This window comes from Drosophila rhopaloa, unplaced genomic scaffold (assembly GCF_018152115.1).
Source record: "Drosophila rhopaloa isolate 14029-0021.01 unplaced genomic scaffold, ASM1815211v1 contig_159, whole genome shotgun sequence".
NCBI lineage: Eukaryota > Metazoa > Arthropoda > Insecta > Diptera > Drosophilidae > Drosophila > Drosophila rhopaloa.
Window position 1 is genome coordinate 255,401 of NW_025335038.1, and position 23,134 is coordinate 278,534.

At 50.5% G+C, this 23,134-nt stretch overlaps 6 protein-coding genes across 16 annotated transcripts; 3 read left to right on the forward strand and 3 right to left on the reverse strand.

Annotated features, from left to right (window-relative positions):
• Window positions 1-132: 132 nt before the first annotated feature.
• LOC108046696 (glycerol kinase) lies at window positions 133-4,301 on the forward strand. The gene is made up of 3 exons (XM_017126552.2): window positions 133-600; window positions 2,754-3,884; window positions 3,940-4,301. The coding sequence occupies exons 1-3, from the start codon at window positions 331-333 to the stop codon at window positions 4,153-4,155; spliced, it is 1,617 nt and encodes a 538-aa protein (XP_016982041.1). The 5' UTR covers window positions 133-330; the 3' UTR covers window positions 4,156-4,301.
• LOC108046707 (nitrilase and fragile histidine triad fusion protein NitFhit) lies at window positions 654-2,240 on the reverse strand. The gene has a single exon (XM_017126565.2). It carries the CDS (start codon window positions 2,110-2,112, stop codon window positions 721-723), a length of 1,392 nt encoding a protein of 463 aa, XP_016982054.1. The 5' UTR covers window positions 2,113-2,240; the 3' UTR covers window positions 654-720.
• LOC108046716 (BTB/POZ domain-containing protein 10) lies at window positions 4,246-6,567 on the reverse strand. 3 transcript variants are annotated; one of them, XM_017126593.1, is made up of 5 exons: window positions 6,182-6,567; window positions 5,445-6,093; window positions 5,123-5,317; window positions 4,636-4,953; window positions 4,246-4,578 (listed from the first exon to the last, which is right to left on the reverse strand). In XM_017126593.1, exons 2-5 carry the CDS (start codon window positions 6,010-6,012, stop codon window positions 4,367-4,369), a joined length of 1,293 nt encoding a protein of 430 aa, XP_016982082.1. In that variant the 5' UTR covers window positions 6,013-6,093; window positions 6,182-6,567; the 3' UTR covers window positions 4,246-4,366. The 3 variants fall into 3 exon arrangements, with proteins under 3 accessions (XP_016982082.1, XP_016982074.1, XP_016982065.1); XM_017126585.2 differs by having other exon boundaries at window positions 5,123-5,320; window positions 6,222-6,417; XM_017126576.2 differs by having other exon boundaries at window positions 5,123-5,320; window positions 6,182-6,414.
• Window positions 6,568-6,667: 100 nt separating this feature from the next.
• Window positions 6,668-18,285, forward strand: LOC108046642 (PHD finger protein rhinoceros). 5 transcript variants are annotated; one of them, XM_017126501.2, is made up of 8 exons: window positions 6,668-6,781; window positions 7,381-7,705; window positions 7,764-8,311; window positions 8,379-8,573; window positions 8,642-8,858; window positions 8,913-9,102; window positions 9,161-9,777; window positions 9,860-18,285. In XM_017126501.2, the coding sequence occupies exons 3-8, from the start codon at window positions 7,866-7,868 to the stop codon at window positions 17,930-17,932; spliced, it is 9,738 nt and encodes a 3,245-aa protein (XP_016981990.2). In that variant the 5' UTR covers window positions 6,668-6,781; window positions 7,381-7,705; window positions 7,764-7,865; the 3' UTR covers window positions 17,933-18,285. The 5 variants fall into 5 exon arrangements, with proteins under 5 accessions (XP_016981990.2, XP_016981965.2, XP_016981973.2 ...); XM_017126476.2 differs by having other exon boundaries at window positions 6,679-6,996; XM_017126484.2 differs by having other exon boundaries at window positions 6,679-6,884.
• A 1,773-nt stretch (window positions 18,286-20,058) lies between these two features.
• LOC108046789 (mitochondrial carrier homolog 2) lies at window positions 20,059-21,821 on the reverse strand. Of its 3 annotated transcripts, none has more exons than XM_017126686.2 (5): window positions 21,730-21,821; window positions 21,368-21,653; window positions 21,143-21,311; window positions 20,584-21,081; window positions 20,059-20,518 (listed from the first exon to the last, which is right to left on the reverse strand). In XM_017126686.2, the coding sequence occupies exons 2-5, from the start codon at window positions 21,576-21,578 to the stop codon at window positions 20,446-20,448; spliced, it is 951 nt and encodes a 316-aa protein (XP_016982175.1). In that variant the 5' UTR covers window positions 21,579-21,653; window positions 21,730-21,821; the 3' UTR covers window positions 20,059-20,445. The 3 variants fall into 3 exon arrangements, with proteins under 3 accessions (XP_016982175.1, XP_016982166.1, XP_016982184.1); XM_017126677.2 differs by having other exon boundaries at window positions 21,737-21,817; XM_017126695.2 differs by having other exon boundaries at window positions 21,368-21,775.
• A 145-nt stretch (window positions 21,822-21,966) lies between these two features.
• On the forward strand, window positions 21,967-23,133 carry LOC108046806 (tRNA pseudouridine synthase-like 1). Of its 3 annotated transcripts, none has more exons than XM_017126717.2 (4): window positions 21,967-22,048; window positions 22,144-22,272; window positions 22,329-22,643; window positions 22,701-23,133. In XM_017126717.2, the coding sequence occupies exons 1-4, from the start codon at window positions 22,041-22,043 to the stop codon at window positions 23,131-23,133; spliced, it is 885 nt and encodes a 294-aa protein (XP_016982206.1). In that variant the 5' UTR covers window positions 21,967-22,040. The 3 variants fall into 3 exon arrangements, with proteins under 3 accessions (XP_016982206.1, XP_016982196.1, XP_044313426.1); XM_017126707.2 differs by having other exon boundaries at window positions 21,978-22,087; XM_044457491.1 differs by lacking the exon at window positions 21,967-22,048 and having other exon boundaries at window positions 22,094-22,272.
• The last annotated feature ends 1 nt before the right edge of the window (window position 23,134 follows it).

Consider the following 23,134-nt stretch of genomic DNA (forward strand, 5'->3'; position numbering starts at 1 on the left):
TTAAATAAAAGTCCTTAATAAAATTGTGAATTTTGTTTTTAATTAATAAAAACAGTTTGTCGAAGTGTTCGGATTATTGCTCGCGCATAAACCCTTCATCGCTCATACGTATTCACACCCATTCGCAGTAAATAATATTTACTCCGGAACGAGTTTTCTTCGGTTGCACACACAGCAACGATTAGCAAGAGGCTCGCTCACCTTATCTCTTATCGCATAATTTCCGTCGAATATGTCGACAAGATTCCAATAAATAATTTTAGTGTCGAGCAAACCCGCGAGAAAGCAAACAGCATTTATTGACAGTGTACTCTGAACTCCCAGTAAGAAATGGATTCTCCTACCTCCGAGACTACCTCGCCTCCGCCCGCACCATTTGGTCCATTCGTGGGGGCAATTGACGAGGGAACCACCTCTGCCCGGTTCATCATATTCCGCGCCGGCACTGACGAAATTGTGTGCTTCCACCAAATCGAGGTGGAATCAATTTTCCAGAAGGAAGGATGGTGCGAACAGGATCCCATGGCCATAATAAAAACAGTCAACGAGTGCATCGATGGAGCGTGCAAGAAACTCGTAGCCGTGGGCGGCAAAGTTGAGGTACGTCCTGCTCTAAAATTATCCACTCCCACCCATCTAATCTCCTTCAGAGATGGGCGATCGACGGGTTATTTATTATAGTAATAAACACATGACTGAGGAAAGAGTCGGGACTAGCAGTTAGCTACAGTCCAGCAGAAACTTACGGTACACTTTCGCCTCCTCGATCCTCTCCTGGATCGTGCGGGGTGGCTTTTCTTCGGCGCATTCGTCTAGTTTCACGTATATCTGATCGTTGTGGCCAAAGTCCCCGTTGCGGCGGGGCATAACGTGGAAGTGCACGTGGGGAACAGTTTGTCCGGCCTGGGCGCCGTCCTGCACCGTTACGGTGGCCGAAGTAGTTTTGTAAATCTTCTCCAGCAGCCTCTGCACCATGCAAACCGTCGCGAACATATCCGCCATCTCAGCACAGTCGAGGCCGCAAAGCCGCGGAGTTACCCGCTTGGTTGATACCAGAACATGACCATCGACCACGCAACGTAAGTTGGTAAAGGCAAAGCAGTGCTCCGATTCGTAGAAAATTGTGCGTTTGTCCACAATGTTGTGGGCAAAGGGGCGATCCTCTGCAGGTTTCTTGCTCCGAATGTTGTAGGCCGTCAGGCTATAAAGATCGTGCCGCCGGTGTTGAAAACTGGGCATGCTCTGATACAGGGCCTCCAGCGTCGAAAGGTCCACTTCGGCAATTCCGATTTCAAGCTCCTGCTCGCCGCCGCAGTTGGCCAGCACCTTTCCCCAAGGGCTGACTATCATGCTGTGACCCCAACTCTGCCGCTTCTGGTTATGCCATCCTTGCTGGGCCGCTGCGATCACAAAGCACTGCGTCTCGATCGCCCTCGCCCGCAATAGTATCTCCCAGTGTGCCTTGCCCGTGGCGTAGGTAAAGGCAGCCGGGTACGTGAGCAACTGTGCACCCAGTTTTCTTAACAGCACCGCTGGCTCGGCAAACCGGAGATCGTAGCAGATTTGGAGTCCAACCTGACCGGCGGGCGTGCTTATTGGCCGCTCTAGGCGCTCGCCCGGCGTCACGGTGTTCGACTCCCGCAGGCTTATCTCTTTGGTGGTGGCGTCGAACAAATGCATTTTCCTGTATACCGCGGCCAGCTCTCCTTTCTCATTTACCAGAACGTGCGCGTTGTAGATCTTACCCTGGTCGTTCCGTTCGTGCACTCCGCCCAGGGACAGCCAGATCCCGTTGCTTTTGGCCAGATCGCAGTACTGGGCCATCAGCTCTCCATCCAGTTTTTCAGACATCTCCAGAGTCTGGGCGTGGTTCTCGCCCACAAAATCGCAACATTCGGGAAGGAAGAGCATGCAGGCGTTCCTAGACTTGGCCCTAGCTACCAGCTCCTTTACCTGGCAGAGATTGGCCACCTTGTCACTGGTGGATCGCATTTGGCCCACGGCAATGGTCGCCCTTTGACCTCTAGGCTCTTGGACAGACATCCTGCGTAGTTTCTGCGTATGGGGGGTGGTCACTATGCTTCGTCGTATAAATCTGACTAGAACTGACATTGAAACAGGCCGCCTACGGTGGAAAATTCCGTTCTAATTACGTCGCAGGTTGTTATCAATTATTTTCTCTAGGTTGTTTACGGCTCCCGTTATTGTCGGCGTTTTCCTGGTAATGGCAACAGTGTGTACACAGTTATAAGGAAAAATATATATCCAACTTGTAAGGTGACGCCAGCTGCGTTGCTTGCGGGGATTTTAAAAATCTCGGGGATAGTTTTATCCTTAACCTAGTATCCCAACTTGCTAAATTCATTTACACAATTTTTTGACATTAGTATGTAAATCTTGGCCATATCCTGTAGCTTTTAAATCTGGCCAACTCACTATTTAATTTGAAAGTTCCTTTCTCGTTTATCTTAAATTGAATAAATATAATTTCCTTTTTGTTCTCTCTTAACTTTCGGCTAAAAAAACTAAATAGTAGCATCGCTGTTTCATTGTAAAGGGAAAACTTTTAGTTTATAATATTTATTTTTAACTGGAAGGTGCGTAACGGGAATAAAGTTTTTACTTTTCTTGTTTTTATTAGTTTTCAGCTTTGGTTAAACTATTTGAGTCCTTCATTGTTCTAATTATAAATAACAGAAAAAGCATCGGTTTAAATATTTTAAAATTAATACTTTTCTTCGGGGTTATTTCAGGATATTATTACTATTGGCATAACCAACCAACGCGAGTCTACCGTTGTGTGGGATCGACACACCGGCCAGCCGCTAGTTAACGCCATCATATGGCTGGACAATCGGACCACCACCACGGTGGAAGAGTTGCTAGAAACGATTCCCAACAACGCCAGGAACATCAATTACCTACGACCGCTGTGTGGACTCCCACTTTCCCCGTACTTCTCGGGCGTAAAGCTCCGATGGCTGAGGGACAACGTTCCGGTGGTCAACCAGGCCTTCTCGAAGGGTTCTGCAATGTTCGGAACCATAGATACCTGGTTGATGTACAACCTGACGGGCGGAAAACACGGTGGCGTCCACAAGACGGACGTCACCAACGCCTCCCGGACCATGCTCATGAACATCGAAACCCTCCAGTGGGATCTCAATTTGCTCAAGTTCTTCGGTCTGCCCAAGAGTATTCTACCGGAAATCTGCTCAAGCGCGGAATTCTACGGCAACATTGCGCAGGGTGTGCTTAAGGACATCAGCATAAGCTCGGATTTGGGCGACCAGCAGGCGGCTTTGGTGGGACAGCAGTGTATGGCCAAGGGACAGGCCAAGGCCACGTACGGCACTGGATGTTTCCTGCTCTACAACACAGGATCCTCCATCGTGCACTCCCAACACGGACTGTTAACAACGGTGGGCTACCAACTGGGCAGGAAAGCAACCCCCTTTTACGCCCTCGAGGGCAGCGTGTCCATTGCCGGCGCAGCCTTTAACTGGCTGCGCGACAACATTAACCTTATCCAGAACTCGGGCCAGATCGAGACCATGGCCAGCACTGTGGATAACTCCCTGGATGTGTACTTCGTGCCAGCCTTCAATGGACTCTACGCTCCCTACTGGAACCAGGACGCCCGTGGTGTTATTTGCGGACTAAGTGAGGAGACAACAAGTGAACACATAGTGCGTGCCACCCTGGAGGCGGTTTGTTTCCAGGTCCGGGATATTCTTGATTCGATGCATAAGGATTGCAAAATCCCGCTGGCCAAGCTGATGGTGGACGGGGGCATGACTGTAAATAACCTGTTCCTGCAACTGCAGTCCGACCTGGTCGGAATTCAAGTGCTCAGGGCGAAGATCGCGGAGACAACAGCGCTGGTTAGTACTTTAATGTTTGGAGTAGGTGCAGCAATTCTATACACTACTGTTTTAGGGAGCTGCCATGGCAGCCTACAAAGCTGTGGAGAGTCGCTACCAAATGGAGGCGCCCCTCTCAAAGTCTGGACCCCGGGAAGCTATCAAGCCGTCGATCAGTGCCACCGACCGCAACCTACGGTACCAGAAGTGGAAAATGGCCATCGAGCGCTCTCTGAACTGGGAGACCTCGACCCTTCCGCACGGGGAACGCGAGGCCTTTGATGGACCGTAGGCGCAGCTAATCCCCGGTAATTTTTTTGATCATAATTTGTAGTTGATGGTTTTACTAATGTCGCCCTAGTCAGTGGCCTAAATTTGGTTATTTTGCGTTCGAAATTTCAATTTATTGCGTATATAAAAATGTTGATGAAAAACGTAGAAAGAATTTTCTGTGCGCGATGCTACTCTGGCAGTGTGTTCCGACTTTCCATGCGGTCCGTTGCTCACATATTTTGCTCCACTATGCCTGCGGCATCTGCGATTGCGGCCTGGTCCAACTCATTGAGTATCACAACGCCTCCAGCTGCCTCATCAACAGCAACTACAGCTGCCGGACCAGCCACGCCCACTACGGGGACGGCAACCACGCCGATGGCGAGCTCTGCGTTGTTGGGATTCGGATTGATCACTGCGATGGGCGGAATCGGGTTTCCACCTGGAAAGGAATTGGGGCTTTAGGGAGCTATTACTCTCCACGTCGAGCCTTACGCACTTGCGTCCAATTCCAGTGGCGGATCGGCATTCGCTTCGGCGAGATTCGTTACAGACTTGGATTTCACACACTGGAAATCTACATGTCGACTCTTTGCCTCCTCCTTCTCCCAGGACATGTGAATGAACGGGCGCTGCACATAGCTGTAGATAACCTCGGCCCGTCCGCCAGGACGCCTTCGAATTTTCTCCTTGTGGGTGGGGTACCCTTCTATGCCGCAGCGGATTTTCTTTAGTCCGCGGTCCTTCATCACCTGCTTAGCAACATCCCGGTTCTCGATGTACTTGAAGAATCGGTGCATGGCAGTGCTGTGAACGGCTATGTTGGAAAATATATGGGTTTATTTATGAGATTCAATAACATGTGAGCAACGCAACTTTTAAAATTAATAATTTGCCGTTAATTACCCGTAAAAAAAATATTTGACCTTAAATCTTTTTTAAAGTTATGGGATGGTATCAAGTTGAACATTCTCATAACCACTTACTCTGGCAATACTCCTCTCCCATTTGAGGCGGAAACTCCTCGTCCCATTCGACCATATCGTCTTCGAGGAGCACCACCACGTGGCATTCTCGATCGCCACGCTGCGCCGAGGCCACCATAAGGGGTAGAATTAGGTCTTCGAGGAAGAGCTCAAACTGCTGCCGTGCTCCTTCGTTGCTGAGCTCATGAAGCAGGCCTCCTTTATGTCGAACACAGAAGGCATAGGCATGTTACAAGGAAAAAGACGGGAGAGAAGCAGAGAGCAGAACAGCAGGAGCACAACTAAGGTTCGCCCAGGCAATAGAAGCTCGCGGTATACTCACTTAAGTTCTGGCAGCGCACGGTGGTTGCGTCGAAGGGGATGAGCAGGTAATCACAGGCTTCCTTCAGCTCCGGCACAGAAACAGTAGGGGGGCAGCGGATCACGCCGCTCTTGTAATACTCCAGGATGGCCCGGAAAACTAGGTGGGAGATGCCGTCGGCCACGTCGTATTCTCCGCGATCGTTTGCATGCGCAAACTGGAATCCGGTCCCGAACATAGTCCCCAACATCGTGGTGGGATGGGCTGTGAGCAGGGACTGCTCCACCGTGAATCGCACGCCATCTACCAGCATAGAGATCCTCTCGGGCGGTGCCTGCAGGCGCCCTCCTGTTGCCTGGCAGATAGGAGATGCACCGCCCGGGGACTTGCCATCGTGCTTGGGCACGGCTCCGGACATGTTGTGCTGCGGCCTGTTCAGCCGGCTGCGCTCCTTCAGGATTCGCCTCCTCCGCTCCTCGGCGGTCTCCAGGCCCTCCTCGCTGCTGTCGCTGCTGTACGTGTCCTGCTTTTGCGTCTGCTTGCTGTTGCTGGTGCTACTACTGCTGTTGGAGTTGGGAGTGGTTGACATGTTTGTTGCGTTTACTGAACCGCTCTACATATATCCAGGTTTACACGCTCCGCCCGACTTTTCATGCGAGACAAAGACGATCTGTTGAGGGCAGAAGACGGTCAAATTAGCGCGGCCTGCCTATCACTTCATCTGGGTTTGGGGTCGGATTGAATAGCATTCACATTACCGTTGTGCGACGCGACTATTCTATAGCCCTTTTTACATACTATTATAAATATACATATTTTTCCTGTTGGTGCTGGAGATGGATTGACGAATCGATGGTTTTGTACCGCACGATAGTTTCAATTTAAGCGATATTTCCATAAATTGTATATTTTATTTTTAATTTTTGATGCTTCCTGAAAGATTTAGTGAATAAAATATATTTTTGTTCGTCAGCATCACTTAGTGACATATCTCTATTTCGTTTAAATTTAAATCGGGCTTTGTCAGCATCCAGTAAATGTTTGTCCATTTTCTTTAATGATATATAACATGCGTTTGTGGCTTTTTTAAAAGTATATTTGTATTTTAATTTTTTAATGTTTTTTTATAAATTAAATGTTCAAATATTTTTTACGACTGAATACAGCCCTGGGAAAATGCAACTCTGTGTATACTCAAGCTATACGTATCGATAGCCTTAACCGATTACTTGCATTCGATAGTTTAAATTTGCAACCGTTCATCATGGCGATCTGAGAAAAATAATTTTTGCTCAAAAATAAAATAAATAATCAAGAGAATTGTAATTGCTGCGAATGCAAATGTGATTACGCGAAACGTGAGTTCAAATAGGACGCTGCGCGAAATCCGACGGATACGGACGGTTTTCAGCCAGTAACAAGTGCCTGGCGTGTGTGTCTGCGGCGGCAAAAAACCCAAATGTAAAATATATAACAAAATCCCAACTACCCCAAGACTTTGTCGTGCGAAAGTGGCGGCCCAAGTGGGCGTAGTGGGTTTGGCAGTGGGAAAGCGCGCAGATTACCCACTCAGGTGTGCGGTTTGCAATAACAAATAATTTGTTACAATAAAAGTGGAAAAAAGTGCAAAAAAAAAACTATGATTGCTTCTAAGCATTGGAGAAGGGGCGAAGGGGGATGGCTGGCTGGCGAGTAGAAGCTGGCGTATGCAACACGCGCGCCACCTGCTTGCCTCTCGCTCGCTCTCACGCGGGGAATAAGCGCGCCCTTTACGAGCGTGCTGCGTGCGAGAGAGACGGTGCCAGTGAGGTTTTGTAGCAGACAACAATTGTTTGGCAGCCCGAGCGTTTTTCTATATTTTTTGTGTATTTTCGGAATGGACAAGAAATGTGGAAACTAACTTGAAACGCTCCTGCTACCAGCGAATAGCCAACTAACATTCGTCTCTGCTCGTCAGACTTGCAGATGCTCGTTGAGAAACCAAAATAGTGAACCAAGCGCCAGCAAAAACCTGCAAAAAACCAAAGTGTGCAAAAACAACGAACAATAACAAAAGGAAGCAAGCGGAAGGTAGCAGTGTACTAACTCGCCCGTGGAGAAGTGCGGAGCACAGAACTGCAAAGTGGCGTCGCTACTGGATATCCGGGCTGGGGCAGCAGCGGCGTCCATGTCCACGGGGCAACAAGGGTGGACCACCAAGAACCACGACCGCACCACAGCCAGGAGAACGCAGCAACAGCCGCAGCCGGTGTGGTGTCGCCAACTTTGGCCTTAAGCATGTAGTGAGTTGCATCAATTGTCCTCTGAATGGGACCCTGACCTATACTGATCCACCTACAGGTCTAGCAGCAAAGAACCCGTTCTCTAACAAGCACAAGACACAAGGGACAAGGTACCAAACGTAGCAAAAACACACACAAATCCAATCAACACCAATGAAAAATGTCACAAAGAGGTAAGCGCGGTAATCAGCATCACCACCAGTCGCACCATCCGCCGCCGCAGCAGCAGCGCAAGGATGTTGAGCCGCCGCCCACCAAGCGGCGCAAAGGCAGGCCGCCCAATGGGGCGACTACGACTGGAGTCGGATCTGCAGCGGGTCTAGCAGCTCCGGGGTCAGAGCGGGTTCCAGGTCTACCTCTAAGCAACAGCAAGCATGACCAACAGGGGGAGCCAGATGCTGAAGCAGGAGGAGGCGAAGGAAGAACAGCGGTAGGCGCCGGCAGCACTAGCAAATCCAAGTCAACGAAGCTGGCCAAGTCGACAAGCAAATGCAAGTCGCAAGGGGCGAGTTCGAGCAGCTCCTGGCAGGCGCGCTCTGTCGCGGACATTAAGATGTCGAGCATCTACAATCGCAGCTCAACGGAAGCCCCAGCTGAACTTTACCGGTAAGGCAATAATCAGCGGACCAACAAGTAAACATTTAACAGCATTCCATTCTTCATTAAATTGTAGCAAGGATCTCATTAGCGCAATGAAATTGCCAGACTCTGAGCCGCTGGCCAACTACGAGTATTTAATAGTAACGGACCAATGGAAGCAAGAATGGGAGAAGGGCGTGCAAGTGCCCGTCAACCCGGACTCCCTTCCGGAGCCATGCGTTTACGTTCTGCCCGAGCCTGTTGTGTCCCCGGCACACGACTTTAAGCTGTGAGCTCTCACCTAATTAACACCTGTCAAACTGACCATAAACTCTGCCTTCCGTTTTTTGTTTGCAGTCCGAAAAATCGTTATCTGCGCATTACCAAAGACGAGCACTACTCGCCGGATCTGCATTACCTGACGAATGTCGTTGCCTTGGCGGAAAACACTTGTGCCTATGATATAGATCCCATTGACGAAGCCTGGCTGCACCTCTACAACGGAGATCGTGCCCAGTGCGGTGCTTTTCCCATCAACGCTACGCAGTTTGAGCGCGTTATTGAGGAGCTGGAGGTACGTATTCTGGGACTCATTTTCTGGACCAATGTACTGACCGTTGTATTTTAGGTTCGTTGCTGGGAACAAATTCAAGTCATACTTAAACAGGAGGAAGGCTTGGGTATCGAATTCGATGAGAATGTCATCTGCGATGTTTGTCGGTCACCCGACTCTGAGGAGGCCAATGAAATGGTATTCTGTGATAATTGCAATATCTGTGTGCACCAAGCTTGTTACGGCATTACAGCGATTCCATCAGGTAAGCACCTGAAGCTAAAGACATTGTCACTGTTTGCTCATTTGGATTCTTATTTTAGGCCAATGGCTCTGTCGCACTTGCTCCATGGGCATCAAGCCAGATTGCGTTCTTTGTCCGAACAAGGGCGGCGCCATGAAGTCCAACAAGTCGGGAAAGCACTGGGCACACGTCTCCTGCGCCCTGTGGATACCCGAGGTCAGCATTGGGTGTGTGGACCGCATGGAACCCATTACGAAAATTTCAAGCATTCCTCAGTCGCGCTGGTCTCTGATCTGTGTGCTTTGCCGTAAGCGCGTTGGCAGCTGCATCCAGTGCTCAGTAAAGCCATGCAAAACCGCATATCATGTGACCTGCGCGTTCCAGCACGGCTTAGAAATGCGTGCAATCATCGAAGAAGGCAATGCTGAGGACGGCGTGAAGCTGCGCTCCTATTGCCAAAAACACAGCATGAGCAAGGGTAAGAAGGAGAATGCTGGTGGCCATGGCGGAGGTAGTGCCTCAGTCGCAAGCGCCATGCACAAAGCGAACAGGTACGGCAGTAGCACAGGCGGGGCAGCAGATGATGTCAGCAACGCGTACGGGACATCTGGAGAGGATCCCCGCAGGCGGAAAAATCATCGAAAAACCGAACTGACCTCCGAGGAGCGTAACCAAGCGAGGGCTCAGCGTCTTCAGGTAAGTTTACTCATGACCTTTAAATCTGTAGTTGTACACTTATTGCATGCCTTCGGTGCTAACTTTTCCGTTTTACTTTCAGGAGGTGGAGGCTGAGTTCGATATGCACGTTAACATTAATGACATAAGTTGCCATCTCTTTGATGTTGATGACGATGCCATTATTGCCATATACAACTATTGGAAGCTCAAGCGAAAGTCTAGACACAACCGCGAACTAATCCCGCCAAAATCCGAAGACGTGGAGATGATAGCACGCAAGCAAGAGCAGCATGACATGGAAAATCATAAACTAGTGGTTCACTTGCGACAGGACTTGGAGCGAGTTCGTAATCTTTGCTATATGGTCAGTCGAAGAGAGAAGCTTTCGCGATCTCTCTTTAAGCTTCGCGAGCAGGTCTTCTACAAGCAGCTCGGAGTGCTGGATGAAATGCGCCTCGAGAAGCAACAACCGAAGCAGGATGAAAAGCAGCGGCCAGTAATGGACCTGGACGCAGTCATCTACGCCAACGACGGACCCACTTTGTACGACCGCTTTTACAGCTCAGCTGGAGGACAAACTGTGCCGGCGCAGTACCAGGATTTAAAGTATATTCTCGAACAGCTGATGGGTAAGAAACAGAGTGGTAAACAGGGACGTGGCCGTGCTTCTCAGTCTCCTAACAAGCGCAAACAGCCCGCAAAAGCCTCGCCCAATAAAAAGCTCAATAATGGCGCCCTCAGCTCCCGCACGTCTTCGCCTGAGAAGCCAGCGGGATCATCGAGTAAGGTGGGACCGACTGTCGCTAAGGTACGGGGATCCCCGCCTGGGAAGCCGCCTACAGGGAGGCGTGCCTCAAAGAGCAGCGCGGCGGCGGCGACGTCGACCCACAACAGAAATCAATTGCCCCCAAATATCCGCAATAGCGCGTCCTCCCATTCGTCAAGCGGCAGTTCATCATCGGGTAATTCCAGCTCGGCGAATAACAGCAGTAGTTGCGATAGTTCATCTGGAAGTGAATCGGGTAGTGAGAGCGGAAGCTCCAGCGCGGCCAGCGGAGTCTCCAACCGAAAGTCTTCCTCAGGAAGAAGCCCCCTTAAGAAGCAAACCTATGCCCGCTCCGTTCAACAGCGGCAGAAACAGCGCCAGCATCGCCAAAGTGAAGCAGCTACGGGTCTGTCTGCAGCGTCTCCGGATTCCAGGTCCGCAAGCAGCTCCAGCGAAGACGAAGGCGATCGTCGTAAAAGTGGGCAAGACCCAGAGCGCGGGACGAGACGTGGACCAGTCCACAGCAAACCAGTACCTAACAAAAGCCAGCCAACTAAGTCAAAACCAATCACAGAAACAGGTGCTGGTGCGTCAGGGAGAAGAAAACTGTCCACGACAACACGAGGACTTGCCCAAATGGACAAAGATGCCGAGGAGAGCTTGTCGAGCGACGAAAGTGAAGAGTTGCTGCCTCTGAGGCGCGAACGGCCTGAGATCATAACGACGTCTGGACTGCTTCCGACTGGCGACTCGGCCACAAGTCGAAAGATGGGCCAGCACATATACTCCGACTCGGAAAGCAGTTCCTCTTCCCAGGGAAAAGACCCGGAGGAGCAGGCAACTGTGGAAAGTAACGTGAGTGATTCACAAAACCAGCAGACGATTCGAACGAAGGCGGCTATGAAAGAGTTTGTGCCAGGAACAGCCGCCACAACCGCCAACACTCCCCAAGCTGCGTCATCGGCTAGCAAAGCTAAGTCGATCCGTGAAGGAAAGGACGCGAAGGACGGAGCTAGCAGTACCATTAACAGCATCAGCACAAAGTGTAAAACGAATTCGAATGCCAAGTTGCCATATCCGGCAGATCTCCTTGTGGTGCCACAGCGACAGGCAGCCAAAAAGGCATCCGAAAACATGCGGTCCACGAATCTCGCCACAACGCTTCAACCAGATGCCTCTGACAGAGTCCGAGAGCCGGAAACGAACTCATCAAGTGCCAAAAGCAGGCTTAATGCCTCATGCTCCCGAGCAGCGCTTGACACGGATAAGTCCAGTCTCGAGAAAGTCCGACAAAAGGAGCAACCACAAAAAGGGGGTGGGAAGGCATCCGAAAACGCACCCGCGGAACGTGGAAAGCGTGGAAGACCACCAAAGGTTGCAAAGGACCCGCGTCCACTTCTGTCTACTTCGGAAAAAGAAAAGGCTCCGGTTCCCACGCCGCCTCAAACCAAGGCCCCACCTGTCGCCAGTGCCCCAGCCAAGTTAAACTTTGCCGTATCCCTGGTTCCTCAACGTCAAGCGGCTAAGAAGGCAGCGGAACAGTTGAAAAGTAGCAAACCGGTACCAGAATCTTTCTCAACTGGGAACGACATTTCGGATAAGGAACCAGTGACGCTAGCGACTGGACATGGAACGGGACCGTCTGCGTCAGTTACACCGGCTCGACGGACCTCACTTAAGGAATCACAAATTACTCCAAAGGAAGTCTTAAGTAGTAAGAGAAGGTCGAAAGAAGATCCGGCAGCGACTCCTATAAAGACTCCAGTCAAGCGCCGCGTAGCGGCACCCAATCTTTCAAGTTCCAGCTCCGGGGACAGCGACAGCTCCAGTTCTTCCAGCAGCTCGGGAAGCAGTTCGAGCAGTGGCGCAAGCGACTCCGATAGCGAGTCTCAGGCCAGTGATTCGGGGAAACCATCAAACAGAGAGCCTGCACAGGTCACTCCGTCAGTTCCTTCTGTGTCCTCCAATATGCCAAAGCGTTCACCTCGCAAGTCTTTGGACAAACCGGCAATATCCGCCGTAACCGTTGCACCAGCACCGCAGCCTCCAGCTACGCGGTCTCGTCAGAACTCTACTACAAAATCGCCAAAGAGAGCATTACAGAAGCCAGTGGCAAACGCTCAGGAGGATATCTCAAGTACTCCCAAGGCACAGTTGCTCCGCCGACAGGGGTCTTTAGAAGAGGGGGCAAAGCAAGCCCACTCAGAACAGGCCACAAAGCGGGCGACCCGTGGCTCCAAATCGAGGCCTCCCTCACCCACCGCCAAATCCTCTCCAGAAAAGACAACTTCCAGGCGCAAATCCCGAACGGATGACTCACCGAAGAAGGTGGCAAATTTGGAACATGAAATTAACCAAAGGAAAGCAGCCAGCGGCAAGGCAACTAGTTCGCTGGACAAGCTTCTGAACAAGAAGCAGCAGCAGATGAACCCTTCTGTACCAGCGACACCAGCACCAATGTCACCGACGCCACCTGCTTCCGCCATACCCATAGTGAAAATTCAACGTGATCCCGAAGAGGCGCCCATTCAACAGACCAACCTGGAACCAGATGCGCAGGCTGAACCCGAGCCGGAGACCGACACTGCGGCAGAAGCTGGTGAACTGCCTATGGATATTGATGAGGAGCTGACTACCGCTCCAACGCGTACGCAACTGTCCGCCAATGCGAGTAAATTAGCGGACATTATCGACGATGAGCGACCCCCTGCTGCTCCGCTTCCAGCTTCGCCCACACCTACTCCTACCTCTAATGACGAGTTGTCCGACGCCGGAAGTGATCTAAGCGAGCGAAGGCGCATTCGCTGGCGGTCCAGGCGGAGAAGGAGAAGACGCAGCCACGAGCCGGACGAGGAACATACGCATCACACTCAACACCTTCTCAACGAGATGGAAATGGCCAGGGAGTTGGAGGAGGAACGTAAGAACGAGCTACTTGCGAATGCAAGTAAATACTCGGCGTCCACCTCCTCTCCAGCAGTCACGGTTATTCCTCCCGACCCGCCGGAAATCATTGAACTTGACTCAAACTCTGCGAACTCTGGAGCAGATCAGAATCAGCTACTGCTGCAAGAGCAATCCTTGCCGGCTCCGCTTGTTGTGCAGTCCCCGGCAGCAGAGGTGGTACAAAAAGCTATTCAGCAACAACTGATTCCTTCGCATCAGCCTCTTATCGAGCAACTTCCTGTCGAGCACTTGCCGCCAGTGTTGACGGAGCCCATCGTTGACACAATACTCGAGATGGAAGACAGCAAATTCGCAAATAACTTTGCGTCGAGCTTAGCCAGCGTGTTAAATCCACCCAATCCAGGGCAGATAAGCCTCCTTGGTTCTAGCATGGATAGGGGAAAACAAATAAGTGAAGAAGATAGTATTCAAGCAACCAGAAACCTCTTGGAAAAACTACGCAAAACTAAGCGCAAGCCACAGGATGACTGTTGTTCCAAGGAGGCAGTCGATTTATTGCCACCAACTCCAGCCATTCCGTCGGTATTCCCTTTCCACAATGCTGCGGACCCTGAGGATATTATTCACGCCCAGAAAGAACAGCAGCAACAACAACAGCAACCACAAACTTGTATTTATGGCAACTCATCTGGACCAAACTCTGTGGCCTCATTGACCATTAAGGATTCGCCCATGACAGCAAACAGTGGAAGCTATGCAAACAGCCTTACCAGCACTCCAAATGCCACACCCACCAATGCAACAATGAGCAATCTGGGACCCGGCAGTGGCTTCCAAGTCAATTTTCCGAACTCTCAGCAAGCCCCTACGTTGAGTCTCTTCCTGGAAAAATCACCCCACCAAAAAGGAGCTTGTCCGCTACCCAGCAATGGTGGAGCCCCTCCTGGAGCAGCTGGACCCACTCCCGACTTTGTAGATTTGGCAGCAGCAGCGGTGAAGAACACTCTCGGTAGCTTTCGCGGAGCAGCTGCCGTTCCCACACAGTCCGGAGCGGCCGGCACCAACAAGATCAGCGACTACGATGAGAACACACGCATGCAGTCGCCTTTTGGGAGGATTCCGTGGAACGAAAATGATCTTATTGCGGAGAGAAGGAGTAGCTCGCCCAGCTCAGTGTCGGAATCCAATGACCCTCCTCCGCCACCTGCAGCAGCAGTGGCGGCAGCAGCATCGGCGGCCCGTACACTCGCCCAGCTTGAAAGCTGTAAAAACTACTTTAACAGCTATGCAAGTGGAAATGGAGGACCTAGCAGCGCTACAAATGCTACGACGCCCTTTAACCATGCTCCGATAAACGGTATCGATGCCCTACCAATATTCAACAATTCTACGGCGCCGCAGCATCAACGGACAACGCCAACTCATCAGCAGCAACAGCAGAGAACTCCAAACAGTCAGTACAATGGAGGTATCTATCCCCAGCTTGCGGCCATGATGCACCCACAGACAACGCCGACGGAAACGTCACCTAGCTTGTATGGCAATGGCACTGTTGGCGGTGTCGGTCCTGTACAGCCAGCGACACTACCTCCGCCGCCTCAGGGCAACCAATACTCCGGAACACCTTATTCCTCGGCCGGCCTGGGGATGCTTCCTGTGCAACAGGCTGCGCTTCCGCCCGTTCCCGTTCAGACCACGACAACGCCAAATCATCAATTTGCCTTGACATCGCCGGTGGATGGAAAGATGCCGACTTATCCGAGTCAGCTGCTAAGCAGCTGTGCTGAAGCAGGCGTGTCCTCCATGATGCCACCAACGCCCCCGGTTCCAGTCACAGCCAAGGAGTCGCCGAGCAAGAGGAGCAGCGTCAGTAGTGGCAGTTCATCCAAGAAGCAGTCGCACAAATCCCCTCAACTGACGCAAGGAAAATCGCCCGGAAAGTCGCCCCGTCAGCCTCCAACTCCTCCCGCACCAGTTCCCGTGGTGGCTTTGCCGCCAACCAAATACGACCTGCAAACGCACACGTTGCAGGGCAAGCCACGTCAGCGAGCTCCGCGAGGAAGCGGCGCGTCTGGAGCGCAGGGCAGGGGCAGAGGACGTGGAAGGGGTAGAGGACGGGGTGCTGGGACTGCTAGTGGAATGGCCATGGTCCTGCCGCCGCCAATGACAGATTATGGCAGCAACACCCATATTGTTAACAACTTGGTCGGAACGCCCTTTGAATTTAACAACGAGTTCGACGACATGGCAGGACCAGGTGTGGAGAATCTGCAGTCGCTTAGGGACCGCCGTAGAAGCTTTGAGCTGCGAACGCCACGAGGACAGAATAAGTCAACTACTACGCCAACTACCACAACAACCACCAATCCCTTGTTGCAGCCAGTACTACCCGGACCTGTGGACATGAGAACCTATAATCTTGGATTCGAGGCGCCCCACAGTACGGCCTCCCAAGAAGCCTACCAAAATAATCTGCTGGGGGCCTTCGACTCGGGAACCGCAGATCAAACTCTCAGCGAGTTTAACGAAGAGGACGAACGCCAGTTCCAGTCGGCTCTTAGAGCTACTGGCACTGGAACTTCTCCCAGCAAGCAGCCCTCAGCGCCTACGGCACCAGTGACAGTTCCAACTGCTCCCAATCCGCCACCTACAGCAAGCCTCCTTCTGCATTCCACTGAAGCGAACCAAATGGCACTCAGCGCGGTTGCTGCGGGCGCTGCAACTCACTTGGTGGAAGGCTCGCTGGTTGAGGCTTCTTTGGAGGCTACGTCTGAGGAGGTCTCAATCGACTCGGACAGTACAATACTACACACCAAGACGTCCATCTCCGATGCCCGAAGTCAGCTTAAACTTAAGATCAAGAGCCCACTGGTCTACCCGGAACACTTTAACGCCTTGACGAACAGCAACAGTCTGACTCTGTCCAGTACGCTGGTGCAGGCCTCCAATGCAGTTCAGACCACCGTGTCCACTTCGACGATAGTGAGTGCGTCATCCGCCGTAAGCGGCAATTCGCGCCGGATGAGAAAGAAGGAACTGCTCAGTCTCTATGTGGTGCAAAAGGATAACCACAACGACGACAGCTCGTGCGGCCTGCCCGCCGCTTCCGACAACTTGCCGCTGGATAACCTGCTGCGAAAGTCGGAAGAAGAAGATGAACTGTCGGGCAGCAATGGGTCAAAAAGGTTCAAGAAGAACTCCAGCAGTAGGGAACTCCGCGCACTTGACTCGAACTTGTCCCTGGTGGAGGAACAAATGCTCTCCGGCGCTTCTGGAACGGGTGCGGGAACATCATCCGGCGATGGCAGAAGACGTAGCGCTTGCAGCTCTGGCAGCAACAACGACAACAATGGCAAGACGGGAGCTGCCAGCAGTGCAGGTAAGCGGCGGGGAAGGAGTAAAACTCTTGAAAGCAGCGAAGATGACCACCAGGCCCCCAAACTGAAGATTAAAATCAGGGGATTGGCGGCGAACGAGACTCCCTCCGGCATTTTCAATGCGGGCGAGGGACAGAGCTACAGCTATGAGATGACCCGCAGGGCTTGTCCTCCCAAGAAACGTTTAACAAGCAACTACACTCTCACGCTGGAGGAGATCAAAAGGGACTCGATGAACTACCGCAAAAAGGTTATGCAGGACTTTGACAAGGGCGAGGACAACAATAAGCGGGAGGCCCTTGTCCAAGAAGGGGAGTCCCTTATAATGCCCCAGCCCCCCAGCAAGCGACCTAAGTCTTCCAAGCCCAAAAAGGATAAGAAGGAAAAGAAGCGCCAGAAACAGCAACAGCTTATCCTCAGCAGCAGTACAAACACCATGACGACTACGTTGATTGAGAACACGGCCAGTGCGTCGCCAGGAGATAAGCCCAAGCTGATCCTGCGTTTTGGCAAACGAAAAGCGGAGACCACCCCAAAGACAGCCTGCCCTGAACAGCCACAGACGGAGGCACCGGCACCCCTGCGCTTTAAAATAGCCAGAAACTCATCAGGCGGCAACTACATAATAGGTACCAAGGCGGACAAGAAGGATGAGCCAATGCCAGAGAACACTTCCCCGGTAACGGAACTCCCGCTCATTGCGCCCCAAGAAGAGGCTTCTCCACAGGGCCTGCTGCTCAACAACTTTACGCCGCACTCCCAAAATGCCAACGCATCGCCAGCCCTACTTGGCAAGGACACGGGCACCCCATCGCCGCCCTGCTTGGTGATAGACTCTAGCAAGAGCGCCGACGTGCACGACTCCACATCTCTGCCTGAGAGCGGCGTGGCTGCCATGGGCGTGCCGACGTCCCTTGTGGGCGCCACAACGCCTCTGTGCGTCAACGTTGGAAACTACGAAAACAGCAACAACTCACTGCCCTCGGCCAGTGGCACCGGATCGGCTTCCAGCAACTCCTGCAACAGCAACTCGAACAACAACAACAACAACGGAAGTGGAGGAGGACCTGCCAGCGGGGGAGGCAGTTTACTTCCATTGAAAAAAGACTGTGAGGTTAGATGATAATCGTAGAGCGCGAGAGTGCCGCTTTTACGCGTATCCTTTCCCGTCCCTTCGTTCATTTAAGCCTTCGATTCCCCCTTCCTTTGTGATTTGATTCCTTGCCCTTGCCCATTTCAGAGTGTTAGCCTTTGTTGTAAATTATTGAAAATCAGTCCCCAACCAAACCTTAAATTGTACAGTTAGTTCTTAACCCGATATCCTTCTTTTATCTGTCTGTAACTGGTTTGTTGGAATCGCATCAGCGTAAACAAGATATTATTCTATACCTATAATATATATTTGATTAATATGCATATAGCACATTATGCGAGAATCAGAAAATATAAATTGTAAATTTTTAGTGAAGCAGATTATATGATTAAGGTTTTGTAAATTACTGTATTAAAGTTATAGAAGATAAAAGAACGCAGACACAGTCGTCTAGCCTAAAAAAATCCAAAAATGCTCTCGGTTTAGGTTTATGAATGCCTCCCATTCACTTTCACCCAAATCCTTCCACGCCTCCTACTCACTAAAATGATCGATAAAACCAAGCATATATTCTAAACACTATTTATTAATAATTATTTAATAGAATGCGTAAAATAATCGTAAAATATTAGCAAAAACTGTTAAATGCGTGCAAAAAGTAACAATTTCAACAATTGTAGCGATAGTCATTAATTGTAGTTCTTAGCGAAAATCAAAGTCGGTTGTCCATGACCGCAATCTAAGTGCATATAAAGCTCCCTCTTCCCAAAACCTATACCTAGAGAGATGAACAAGAAATTAACAACATATTACCCTACAATTTTGGAAAGGGAAATGTTTGTATTTTAGCGTGTAAGAGTGAACGTATCTAAAAACTGCAGATAACGTAGGTTTTTTTTTCTTTTGCGTTTTATAAAGTGTTAAAGCAATAGTAACATAGGCAAACGTACACTGGTTTTCTATAAGCAAAGGTGCCTGCAGCCTCGAGCCAAGTCACTAACACAAACACGCCCCAGAAAAATCATCTAAAACAGTCTAAGCCCCCGGACCTCAAGCACCCCAATCCCGGAGCCACTTGCTCGGTGGGATTGCATTCCAGATTCCGATTGCGGAACGATATACGGAGCCGCGGTCCACTAAGATTTTCAGATGCTCTTTCGTCGCCAATAGTTCAAGAAATTATTTTTCCTTTAACTTATTCGCATCGGACGTATCTCCACTAAGGGGGGAATACAAAATTATCGAAAACACATTAAAGGAACACACGCAACAAATATTTATTCCAAAATAAAAACCCGCGAAAAGGCAAACTTAGAGAATAACTAAAATAAATGTGTAAAGAAACAAGCAAAACGTAAATTTAAAAGTTAACGATATTTCTGTAATTGTAAATAATTGTGCGCGAAAAATGTTTTTAATTAATACCATTACGTTAACTCTAATTATTAATTAATGATTATGATTATTAATTTTAATTCTAGTTTTTAGCAAAAATTTAATAAAAGCAAAAAAGCCTTATTTAAAACAACATTTTTAACACATTATTTACACAAAAACACGAATAAATAAAAAAAGCTATTTGCGCATTTCTAGTTTGCGCTTCGCTGCAAAATAACGGTTGCCTTCCACAGAGCTTGCTTCCTATTGGTCGAATAGTAAGGGGAACATGGAAGGGCATTTCGTTTTAAGAGCTTGTTTCCTATTGGTAGACCAGTGGGAGCGCTCCATTCAATAGCATTTTTAAAACTGAGCATCCACCTACCAAAATTTATGTTCGCCTGGTGTCACAAATCACGAAATTAGCTGTGAAACGGCAATTTTAAAAAATTTTGAGCCGAGTTGGGGCCCATTTTGTCCGTCAAAACGAGAGGTTTCTCGATTTGAGATACCAGGCGAACAGAAATCAAAGTAGGTGGCGTAAGCAAATTCAGAACCCAGCAGCCCCCAAATGCACGCAATACAAAATTATGATGCCATTAGCGCAATGATCGGCTGTCCAAAAGTATGCAACTTTTCATTTTGCTGCCAAAAAGTATGCAATTTTTAATTTTACAAATATTTTTTACTGAAATAAAATTTGTTCTTTGGCCCGTTTCAAAATCACAATTAATTTTTGAAGAAAATACATTTTTTTTTTTAAGTTTTACAACCACTGGTAGGGCGAAACGATTTATTTTTCAAATTTTGCAGTAAACAGTAACAAGACTGCGTAGAAGGGCTTCGTTCAATTTGTTTTTTGGAGAAGAATTCAGTGCTAGTGGGACACGCAGATAGAAATTGAAATAGAGCGAAGGACGCAGTGCGCAAGACTAAGCGACCACGACCACCTGGGAATGGAGCCACTTCAACACGGAGATGTAAACTTGTATTAACGGAATTGTGGCTGGGCTTTTGGAGACAGAAAACAAATGCAGTTGTCTTGGGTTGAAGCTCGTTGTCGTCGTAGCGGCTCCTTTGAAATGCAGGGCAAACACAGCTAGGCATGTGGAGTGGGGACTCCTGGGCCTCGCCTGTTCGTGGTCGTCTAGTCGCAATCTCGGCACCTACTGGTAACGCGCCAGCTTGGGCAGGGGCACAAAGGAGGTGGCTATAATTGGAGAGCTAATGGCTTGAGACCTGGAATGCAGTGCGCCGTGGTTATTATAAGTAATCCTCGAGTTTGAACAAACCGACACACTCACCGCCAAAAAAGGGAGCTGCCGCGCTTTAGCTCGCCTCGGATTTGCAAATCATTCCAGCAGTCCACCCAGTTCTTGTAGGCCGGCATAATCGGCGGCTGGCCTGCCATCAAGCGAGATCCACTCACCACCGAGCAAGTGGAGACCACCTGCAGCGGATACAGCAGGCTTGACACGGCGAACTGCGTGAAGCCGGCGTTGTACTGCCTACCCAGCTTGTCCTTGATGACGTATTTGTTGAGGATGTAAACGGTGGAGCTGGTCAGCACAAGGCAGGCCACATCGCACAGCAGCTTTGGCACCAGACCGGCAAAGAAGCCGGCAATGCCTTCAGTCTTCCAGATCTCGGCGACGGAACCCACGATGGAGGTGTACAGTGTCTCGCGGCCCACGAACTGCGCCATCATGCGCAGCGAGATCACGTGAAAGGGGTGCGAGGCCACGATTCCGCTCACCGTCAGCACGATGTCCCGCTTCAGACTCTCCTTGAATTGGACGTACCTGAAAGAAACCAGAGCAGGAGTCGCACGGCGGTCAAAGGCAGGTGGAATCAAAGACTTGCATCTCCTCCTCGCTCAGCTGCGAGTCGTCCTTGATCTCCTCCGGCTGCTCCAGGCCCAGTTTGTCGGCCACCCGTTCACTCACCACCATGGCGACCAGGGAGCCCACCAGCTTGGGGGCCAGTCCGCGGTAGCAGCCGTAGAAGCCGTCGATCCGCCGAATGTGGCCAGCTGCAGGAGCGAGAAACCTTATCAGTCCTGCTCGCCGAGCGGAACTTTGTACCCACCATACTGGAAGATGTTCGGCAGCTTCATGATCGGTTTGCCCAGCAGTGACTTTCCGGGCAGCGGGGCGATCGGCTCGTAGCCCAGCTGGATGAGCGTCTTGGAGTACTCGAACGGGTGCAGGGCGGCGCTGACGCCCAGCCGCATGCCGAAGCGAATCCAGCCGTTGACCTCCGTCTCCTCGCCGCGGGCGTATTCGGGAAAGCCGGCCATTCTAGTTACGTGGTGGGTGGGTGGTGCTGCTGATGCCGACGGGCGAACTCTGCCGCTTGGAATTTGGATGGACCGCTGTGGAAGATGATAGTATTAGACCGGCGGCCGCCTTGCACTCGGCTTCAGAGTTATTGGGCAATTTCAAAAGTACTTATTACAAAATTCTTTCTGACAGCAGTGTGGCCGCGTGCGTTGTTCTTCTTAAATGCCTAAAATCGATTTCGCAATCGATATTTTATAGTGCTGCAAAATAGGTTGAGAACTGCAGTTAAATTAAAGCAAAAATGCTCATTTTTTGCTTGAAAAGAACTATAACGTAATACTTTACGTAACGGCTAATTTCAATCCAATATAAACTGAATTGAAATCAAACTGCTAAAACTTTAGATCTTTCGCCACCCCGATCCGCCGTTTTGGTCCAGCTCTAGCCGTTGGGCGGCGGTGTGTGGCGTGCTGTCTAACATGCATAGGTATTTGTTGAACATTTCGTACATCGGCACAACATTTCGGTATTTATGGGTAAAATAAAGCGGCAGGCATTGTCTGAACTATACTCTATCTTTAGTGGTATTCAGAAGACAATTAACAAATTGGAGCAGTCTTACCTGGACACCAATTCTATTCAAGGGTGCATTGAGCTCGCTCTGCGGGCTTTCCATCCCACGAACGAGATCCAGACCGTGCTCTCCAGTCGGTAGGTGATGGAATAGAAGTCAACCTGGTCGATCTACAGTATTCACTCACTTTCAGAACAGACGCTGGTGTCCACGCGCTCCATTCGACCGTGCACGTGGACCTGGAGCGCCCTAATGGGCAGCCCTACGACACGACTACGCTGACCGTGGTGCTCAACCGGACCCTCGACAAACAGCGGCTTCCCATCCGAGTGCTGAGCAGCCGGATAGTTCCCGACTCCTTCCATTGCCGCTACCACGCCATCGGGCGCACCTACCTGTACCGCTTTGCCGTGGCAAAGGATCCGTCCTCGGGGGACGAGAATCTCCGAAACAAGGCATACAAGGCTTTTATACCCGTGGAGGAAATCGATCGCTGTTATTTTCTGCAGTAAGAAAACATCGTAGGCGGGTTGAATCAAGTAGTTGACCAGTTCATTATCCACAGATCCCCTAGCTTTGACATCGATCGAGTACGGGTTGCGGCACGAATGTTCATCGGCGTTCACGACTTCCGCACTTTCATGAGCGTCAGCCGCCAAAAAGGGCCTAGTCGGGATCACCCCATGTTCACAGTGCGCAAAATCGACGAGATTAATATACGCCTGGGAAAAACTCTGGCTCTGGCCGCGAACGCCACTCTGGCCACTGAAACCTACGACTATTGGGACTTTGAGATTAAGGCTAAGTCGTTTTTGTACAAGCAAGTGAGGCGCATTGTCGGCGCGCTGATTGCCTTGGGCAGCGGGCGTATTGACGAGAGGTGCATTTACCAAATGCTCACCATTCCCTCGAAGAACTCTTGGGATCATCGGGTGCTCCTGGCGCCAGCCTGCGGCCTCTACCTGTGCCGAGTGCACTACAGGGAAACGGGCAACTAGA